The sequence below is a fragment of the Terrapene carolina genome, unplaced genomic scaffold (assembly GCF_002925995.2).
Source record: "Terrapene carolina triunguis isolate 2854851 unplaced genomic scaffold, T_m_triunguis-2.0 Scaffold111, whole genome shotgun sequence".
In the NCBI taxonomy this organism is placed as follows: Eukaryota; Metazoa; Chordata; order Testudines; family Emydidae; genus Terrapene; species Terrapene triunguis.
Genome location: NW_020664462.1, coordinates 15191157 through 15200444, shown reverse-complemented (window position 1 = coordinate 15200444; position 9288 = coordinate 15191157). Strand labels below are relative to the sequence as shown.

At 46.7% G+C, this 9288-nt stretch overlaps 1 protein-coding gene across 1 annotated transcript; it reads right to left on the bottom strand.

Annotated features, from left to right (window-relative positions):
- Positions 1-4444: 4444 nt before the first annotated feature.
- HTR5A (5-hydroxytryptamine receptor 5A) lies at positions 4445-6470 on the bottom strand. Its single transcript, XM_024217543.2, has 2 exons — positions 5733-6470; positions 4445-4777 (listed from the first exon to the last, which is right to left on the bottom strand). Exons 1-2 carry the CDS (start codon positions 6468-6470, stop codon positions 4445-4447), a joined length of 1071 nt encoding a protein of 356 aa, XP_024073311.2.
- Between the last annotated feature and the right edge of the window lie 2818 nt (positions 6471-9288).

Below are 9288 nucleotides of genomic sequence, written 5' to 3'. Positions count from 1 at the left end.
GAACATGAAGACACACCTGGCACATCTCCGGCTGTGTTAGATTAGCACATTTCCTGCCTGCTTTGTCTGACCACACTGAAAAGGAAGTCCAACAGCATTCCAGAAAAAAAAAAAAAAGAATAAGCCAACCTGTTTTCTGTTTGAATCGAAGGGCAGTCAGCTGTGACCTTCTCTCCTTCTTCAGAATAAAGGCAACTAATGTAAGTAACAGATTGTCTTAAAAGCTGCTGCTTCCTGAGCCTTGATAATTGCATTCAGTGTGCTGCAAGGCTCACCACCAGGCAGCATTTAACACACAGCTTATTTGATCTAGTTATTGAGTCTCAATACAGGTGTTCTAGGCTGTTCATTGAACTGTCACAGCACTGAGAGGAAAATGCATTAATTGTAAATTTGGAAAAGGTTAGTTAAATCTTTTCTGGGGGTACCATACTGTCATTAAATAGCACAGGAAGAGCAATAATGGATAATAATGGCCTTCAGAGAAATTAAATTGAAGCTGTTTTATAGCAGCACTTAGCATTTATATAGTGTTCCACATTCTAAGTGCTTTAGAAATGTGAACTAATTAATCCTCACAACACCCCGATAAGTACATATTCGTATTTTCATTTTACAGAATGGGAAATTGAAGCAGAAAAGTAAGCTCTTTTGGGGAAGGAACTGTGTGTCTCAGTACAGCACCTAGCACATCAAGGTCCTGATTTGTGCCTCTGGGCCCTGCCCCAAAATAAATGACTTGTGCAAGGCCTCAGAGCTGGGATCAGAATTCAGGAGTTCCTGGCTCCTCCACTTTGTGCTCAGATCACTCCTCTGTCTCATTTTAGGTGTGAATCTCTGGAATGATCTTTGGGATAGAAATCTTTATTAAACCCATGTTACGCAGCTAGGATGATATTTGAGATCAACTCTTGCAGTCCTAAGTCCTGAGTAAGAGCTGCAGGATTTGATCCATAGTGTAGATAACTGGGGCTAGTCGGTAGCCATTACTTGCAGAAGGGTACTGTGGATTTTAATATGATGTTGTTTGTTAAAGCACAACTATAGACAAATCAGAATTTTTTAATACCATTTTATAATCTTCTCATATCCTTTTGGTTGCATAGAAATGACACAACAAAGGGGAAATTAATGAGAAAAGGTGGGTGAGGTAATATCTTGTACTGGACCAATTCCTGTTGGTGAGAGACAAGCTTTCAAGCTACACAGGGCTCTTCTTCAGGTCTGTGAAACTACGGCTATGTCTACACAGCGCATCTGACACTGGGTGGCTGTCCCATTGTAACGTGCGCTGTGTAGCTGCTCTATCGCCGGGAGAGAGCTCTCCCAGCGACAAAATAAAACCACCCCAAGGGGCGGTAACTTCGTCGACAGAAGCATGGCTCCCGCCAACAAAGCACAGTCCACACTGGCGCTTTTCGTTGATAAAACACTTGTGTCATTCAGGGGGGTGTTTTTTCACACCCCTGAGGGACAAAAGTGCCAGTGTAGACCTAGCTTTTGGCCAGGTCTACACTGCAAGGTCTCCCGTTTAGCCACTTTTTGCTGGAGGGAAGAGAGCTCTCCTGTCGACATAATTAAGCCACCTCCAACGAGCGGTAGTCACTATGACAGCAGGAGAGCCTCTCCTGCCACCATAGCACCGTCTACACCAGTATTATGGTCGGTGAAACTTATGTCAGTCAGGGGTGTGTTTTTTTCACACCCAACTGACACAATGCTCTTGTAGACAAAGCCAGACTCACAGTGCCACAGCTAAATATAAGGTGGAACAGATTGTTTAACATAAGTAGTTAATACACATTTCAAGGAACCATTCAAGGTGAAGTGGCCCATTAACACCCCTCCAGGCATGGGGGGGGGGGCAAGAAGATGGCGGGGGGGAAGGTAGTTGTGGGGAAGGGTTGTTAGTGGGTTATATATTGTTGTAATAAGTCATAAATCCTTGAAACATGTGTTGTGAATATTGCAGAGCACAGCTGCTCAGACCAGTTAAATATTCTTCCTTCTATTTTCAAGCACTGCAGAGTATAACAGAAGCTCTGCCTGGACAACAAACATTGTATTGGTTTCCTCCTAGTCATTCTTGGCTTCACTGCTTTCCACACAAAAAAAATTTATAAATGTAGCATCTTCTCTAGTGAAACAATCACATCCATACACAGCACACAAGCTGATCATCATCAGTAAAAACGTGGCTCATGGGTTTATTAGATTATCTAATATGTCAGAGCTTCCACTGAAAATAGATTAAAACCATACAACAAAAGTACTAAAAGGCTCTTTATTTAATGTCTGTAGTTTGTCCAGGGTTAGCGCACCACCTTATTCAGAGAACCTGCTCAAGTGGATTTTTGAGGGATTATGCCTGTCTCACTCGTTTTTCCTGTTATATAATGAATATTTTTAAAATTCACCAGGTAAGATGTCTTGGGTGAAATCCAAGCCCATTGAAGTAAATGAGAAAGTTTTGCCATTGACTTAAATAGGGCCAGGATTTCATCCTTTGTTTCTAAACAAACTGCCTCCTGATAGCTGGAGTCTGCTCCCATGATCTTCACCTGCACCAGGCAGTGCACTGGGCCAGATTGGGCAGGATGCTTAAAGGCCTCTTACCATCTAGGCCAGGATTTTTGCTTGATTTGAAGGACCAGTGACAGTTTTAAGGTCTGATGTCTCATGAGACATGGTGGATAGAAAGCAACAGAGGGTCCTGTGGCACCTTTAAGATTAACAGAAGTATTGGGAGCATAAGCTTTCGTGGGTAAGAACCTCACTTCTTCAGATGCAAGTGGATAGAAACTAATCCTGTATTAGCATTTTTTCCTCTTTATCTTTGCTTCAAGATATCAGACCCTGAAATCATGTAATTCTAATTCCCATCTTGTCTTCTCCTTCACCTTTTAAATGCCAGTCTGATTTTAATAGTTGCACCTCAAGAACTGATAGTTGGAGGTAATGCTATTCTCCATCTGAAAACTTGTCATTCTAGCAGTCCTAGGGCAGAAAGCATGTATCTGTACTTGTAGGTGCAAGTGACATGGCAGTTGCTAAAATCATGCTGGTGAAGTGGAGGCACAGGAAGAAAGCAAAACAGTAAGCAGCAGCCAGGACCCGCACTTATGGTAAAAAGGGGGGCAACAAGGATAGATTTGATCCTAACCTAGACAGAAGGCATGGCTGTTGCTGGTTTATGCTTGAAGCATAGCATGCTGGCTCTTAACACAGCCTCCCCCCCAATTGCTGGAAACCTTAGACTCCCAGGGTCAAACTTCATTAGCCACTAAATATACTTAGACTGGTCATTAACTCCCACTGAAATCAGCTGGAGTCTTTCCTTTGACTTCAATGGGAATTGTATCACACTCTAGAAAGTAAAACACAGCTTTGAACTGATGTGCATTTTGAAATACATTTCACGTATCCTCAAATGGTTACAGGAAACTTGCCCCAAAGTTGATTAAAATACATCCATGAATTAGAGTAGCTTCCTTTGTGTAACAGAGATATTAAGTTTAAACATTCACAGCCAAGGAACACCTGTGTACTTCATAACTAAATCAGGCATATGAAACAGATGTTTTCAATGGTGCACCCCTTTCTCTCACTCTATTGCACATAACAAATTAAGCTTCCACAACAAGTAAATACAGAAAAACTTGCTACACCGAATCCAATAGTAAACATCCCACTGTTGATAGATCCATAATGCAGAAGCCTTTTCTCATATCTTTACCGAGCGGTTATATTTGGGAAATAAGATTCATTTTTAGAGTTAAAATGAATCTCTGATTGCAACACAGATTCCATCTTCACCTCTGAAAAATAGTTTTTTCAGTAAAATAGCTGGTTTCACACAAAAACAATGAGGAGTCCAGTGGCACCTTAAAGGCTAACAGATTTATTTGGGCATAAGCTTTCATGGGTAAAAAACCCCACTTCTTCAGATGCATGTTTCACACAGTCATGAGAAACCCTACTGCTAAAGGAGTTTGGCTTTGCATATGAGAATATGCAAATTAACAGTTCTGAAATGCAAAGAGCAGCTAAGCAGGCACTGGGCTTCAAAAACCCTTCTGTGTTACATGGACTTCTCTGCCCTGCTTGCAAGCAAACTGCACCTGAGTGACATCACTGAAGAGAGGGTGAAGTCAGCCACATGCTGGAAAAGGACACAGCTGGAGTCTCAGCAAGCCCTTGTGTGCTGTTTACAAAATGACTGGCTTGGAGGGTGGGAAAGGAAGTGTGGGCAGAGTCTCTGAGGGCTGCTGAATTTCAGAGGCAATCTTTTATGAGCTCAATGAATCATTCTGGTGATCTCTGTAGTTGAGAGTTTCTTTCAGCGTTCCCTGGTCTGCATAGGATGTGCTAAGTAGGGAAGGTGATGGATTTTTAGAGGGGTTACTGGAGAAGAGGGGGTTTCCTCCCATTTCCTGCTTGCTGCTCAGTGCTGTCTGGAAAACAGGTTCCTGAAGGCATTGTTGTAGTTTTTGTTGAAAGCCGTATAGATCAATGGATTAAAAAAGGAATTAGAATAGCCGAGCCATAGAAAAATACTTTTCCAAATGGGTGGGATGTCACAGGAGCAGAGAGGGTTGATGAGTTCAGTGATGAAGAAGGGGATCCAGCATAGTACGAAGACCCCAATAAGGATGCCCACCATGAGGACAGCTTTCTTCTCCTTCTGCTCTCTCCACGTGTCTCCATCGGTCTGGAAGGTAACAGTGGCGTGGCGGACTGTGAAGACCATCTGGGATTGTTGGGAGGCCTCCTTCACCTGCTAGATGTGAGCACAAGCGTCAACATATGCACCCTGCCTGCAGCCCATCATCACACCAGGCATACTGCATGTGTCAGCAAACAATCTACAGTACAATTGCAGTTATATGAATGTGATAGGGCACACTGAAGTAGTTTGGGTCAACAGTGCAACTTTATTCTATTTAAGAGATGTGAAGTATATGACCCTGTTTTGGGAAACAGGAGTTTTGAATAACGGAGGTTATAAAAATAGCAGTGATAGTGGAAACTGCATATGCACAATTACTCCCACTATCACAATCCGACCATGTATATTTCACACATTTAGCACAATCAGAGCAGTAGAGCTCTCTCTCACACACACAGCCCTGCCTGCTTCTTCTGACTATGCTAGTCTCTGAGGGGCACATGATGGGGGAAAAGGAGAAAAATGCACTAGGAGAGCGTACAACATACATTATCGCCAAAAACAGTCATATAGCTGATTAATACACCAGCAAACCACGAGTTCAAAGCATCCAGCCACCATTAGGAAACAATTTGCAAGGTTGTGTAGGTGCCTGCACAGACACACATTTCCCCTAAGACTATGTCAGGTTATTTTCCATATTCTGGGTGGTTGCCTACTGACCCTCCACCCCTAACTCCTAAGGGGCCAGACTCACCTGTGAAACCCTCAGTCATACAAGTGAGCACTGACCCACAGGATTTCAAGGGGCTACTTCTGTGAGTCATTGCTCACTAGCCTGAATCAGAGGTTCAGTCAGGCTCAAAGTTCCCGCACAACGTTTCCACTAGCACCCAATGACTGCACACTTGGCCTGCAAGTCTCCCTTCTATACCTCAGTGCTCCACAGTCCTCGGGCAAGTTTCCCCCGCAGGGCTGGGCCAGAGCGGGGTCCCAGGGCCATGGACATCATCACAGCTGCCACCCAGCCCAGGCCAGCTGGTAAACCCCAGGCTCGACCCACCTCTAGCCCTTCGGGGGCGATGGGGGTGATGGAGTTGCTCTTCCGGGATCCGAGGCGAAACTTGGCCGCCTTGTAGATCTTCCAGTAGACAAAGAGCACGACGCAGAGCGGCAGGTAGAAGGCGCCGAAGGTGGAGAAGACCGTGTAGGAAGGCTCCTGGCTGACCTGGCACTCCTGGTTGCCCTCGGAGTAGGTCTCGCCCCAGCCGAAGAGCAGCGGGGCCAGGGCGATGACGGCGGAGAGGGCCCAGGTGAGGGCGATCATGGCGTTGGAGATGCAGCGGCGGGCGCGCAGGGTGTACTCCAGGTGGCGGCTGAGGGACCAGTAGCGGTCCAGGGCGATGGCCGTCACGTTCCAGATGCTGGCCGTGCAGCACAGCACGTCGAAGGCGATCCACACGTGGCACAGCGCCCGGCCCAGCTGCCAGCGCCGCCCGGCCAGCTCGTGCACCAGGCTGAGGGGCATGACCAGCGCCGCCACCATCACGTCCGAGACGGCCATGGAGGCCACCAGGTTGTGGGGCACGCGGTGGAAGGCGCGCACCCGCAGGATGGTGGCCAGCACCAGCACGTTCCACAGGAAGGTGGCGGCGGCCAGGAGCGCCAGCAGGGTGAGCAGCAGCACCCCGAACACCGACAGCGGGGCCCGGCCGGGCAGGGCCGCCGGGGGGCCCCCGCCGCCGCTCCGGTTGGCCGCTGCTGCCCACGGGGTGGCGGAGAGGTTCAGGGGCCCGTCCATGCTGGCCGCCGCGTGGGAAGGGGAGCGGAGAGCGGCCGCCGGGGGACTCAGCGGGATTCAGGGCGCGGGCGGCGGGCTTGGAGCCGGCTGCGCCTCCGTGCCCGGCCCCAGGCAAAGTTTGGGGGGACGCGCGGCCATGGCGCTGGGCGCCGGCGGGAGGGAGCGTGACCGCGGGCTCGGCGCCGGGCTCCCAGCCTGTCCAGGGGACCGGAGAACAGCCCCGCTCGGGGCGAGCCGCGGCCCCACCGCGAGCGAGCCCTGCTGGCCCCGGCCTGCCGCGGAACCCCCCGCCACCCCGGCTGGGGGACCCGTCCCGGGCGCCCGAGCCGCGCTCCCTGGTGCAGGGCTGGGAACGGCGACGAGCGCAGTCCGAGCCGGCGGCGGGGCTTTATCCAAGAGGAGAATGACTCCGACGTCAAAACGTGGCCCATCAGCTGACGGCAACCCCCCTTCCCGCCAGTCCTCCCCGGGCGAACGCACCCCTCGCTCAGCAAGAGCCTGCCTGCCTTCCCCGGCCGGATGGCGGTCCCTGCCTCCCTCGCTCGCTTGCTGCCAGGTGGAGGAGGAGCCCGCTTGGGTTCGGCACCTGCTGCTGCCGCTGCTTAGCTCAGTGCCCTGCTGCTCCTCGCCCTGAAAGTCTCCAAGAACAGCCCAGGCTTCTTGCAGAGGACTGCACCAGCAGATGGTAAATGGATCCCCGAATTCCCTTCTCTGTGCTCAGCTTAGTGCTTCACGCGCTGTCACTGCTGTTACACACCTATTCATCTCATGCACCTATTACCCTGTTCAGCTAGGGTGCTGCTCTGCACCTGCTCGTATGAATAAACTATTACATGTCTAACGATATGGATTGCTCGAAGAAAGGGGGTTATCCACAGTGAGGGATGCGTCTTTCATTATAGGGGAGCAGGTATCCATGGCTTAGGTTTATAGGCACTTTAATCAAAGCTCTGTTCTACCCGGCAAGGTGCATATGCATGTAACCAACTGGTCAGGTGGGTTACCTGTGCATATATGAAAACAGAGTATTTCCAGTGGGCTTCAGCAGAGCAGAGACAAATTAAAGTGGTCTCTGATTTCAAGTGCATGGGTAAAAGGAGCTGGAGAATAAGAGCCTTTCAAAATCATGCTTAGTCATTTCAGTTTAAAGATGTTTATCTAGAGATTAGCTATAGTTAAGTCAACTCAGCCTTTCCAGTACTGCTTTTCTGCTAAGTGTTTGGGGCACCCATCATGAAAACATCCCACTTCATTTGTGCTTTTTCATGGACTTTAATTTCCCCTGTTGTGAAATATAATTTTAAAATTCAAAAGAATGACACCTAGATGTTTTAAAAACTCAAAAGTTAGTGTATTCCTGGCAATGTCAATATACCCACATTGAATGTGTCTCACAGTACAGCATGTATCTAACAAGCCAACTAATACGTGTAAGGGGTCAAGTGACTGTTTCTTTCGGAATCTCACCTTTTGCATATCCAGACTTTTAACTACTAATTAACTTTTTATTAAAGCTAAACAGAACACTTCTTTGACTACTACAACACATTTTTGTATTATTTTACTTACTTTTTTAATTATTATTTCTGTAACAGTAGTGATTATAGGCTCCAAATGAAGTCAGGGCCCCATTGTGCTAGGCACTGTACAGACACAGAGAGAGACAGTCAGTACCTTAATCAGCTTACAAACTAACTGGACAAGACAAACAGCAGGTGGGAGAAAGGAAATAAGTAAATAAATATTGAGGAAGGGTGATCAATACATTTGTGACCTTAATGCAATTCCATTGGATTTAGGAGAGGAAATAAAGATGTAGCAGTTCTGTAGAGATACACAACTGCACATTACCACAGGCAATAGCATAACTAAAAATCAAATGGGTATTTGGTACTGCACATTTTTAACCGCATAGGTGATGCTCAACCACATGGTGATGCTCAACCAGTTTGTGATGAGCCCATAAGAGGCAATTATGATATATTTGTCTCATGATCCTTCTGTAAATTTCCTGCAGGATAAGCCAAAGGCAGACCACTGCTGCATACACAAATGCACACATCACACCTGAAAGTTGTTGTCCATATTCCTTTTAAAGTTTATTTTTTAAATAGCTTTATTAAAATGAATTATGCTTTTGAGAGCAACTAGCATGCTGGAGGTCCATCAACATAAGTATATTCCACCATGTGTCACTCTTTTTTAGAATAATAGACACAGAGAGAAATATTAAGAAGAAATTGTATGCAAGAAGATGAGGTATTTTTAGCTTAATACATGAGCTTTGACAATCAAAGCTTCCAGTACAAACTATCAAGAATCTGCCAGGAAGACAGACGGCACTGACGATAGGAAATGGGTGGATCTGTTAAATGCAGTTGTTATTCTGACCCTTTTTCCTGATGCTAAGTTGTAGAAGAGATTTGTTTCTCACAAGCTTTAGGCATTTTGGTGGCAAACTGGCATTGGTGCTAGTAAATTGTTGAAACTGTGGGAAAGTTTGTGATGTCACTAGACTGCAAATGGACTTCTTGATGTGTGTTCTCCTGAATGTCATTTTGCTTCATCCCAGGCATCTGATGACCTATATTTATATAAATCCTTTTGGACTGTGGCAATGTTCTGCAGAACATCAGAGTAGAAATTATATAAATTTTAAGACTCTTCTCTAACCAGTCAAGATGTCATCCTGAAGGTCTGATTTCTTTACCCTTTTATGAAAGATGAAGACAGAAATCATTCTAAATAGTTTTCTGTGTTGGCCTTTGGGGTTCCCCAGTGCTCTCAAGTTGGTTTTGTTATTATAACGCAGCGTAAA

What these genes read in the sequence shown, in the direction of transcription:
- HTR5A (XM_024217543.2), bottom strand. Translation starts at nt 6,470, where the DNA reads ATGGACGGGCCCCTGAACCTCTCCGCCACCCCGTGGGCAGCAGCGGCC. An exon ending in TCGCCCCCGAAGGGCTAGAG is followed by an intron (nt 4,778 to 5,732) that starts GTGGGTCGAGCC and finishes CACATCTAGCAG; the next exon opens with GTGAAGGAGGCCTCCCAACA.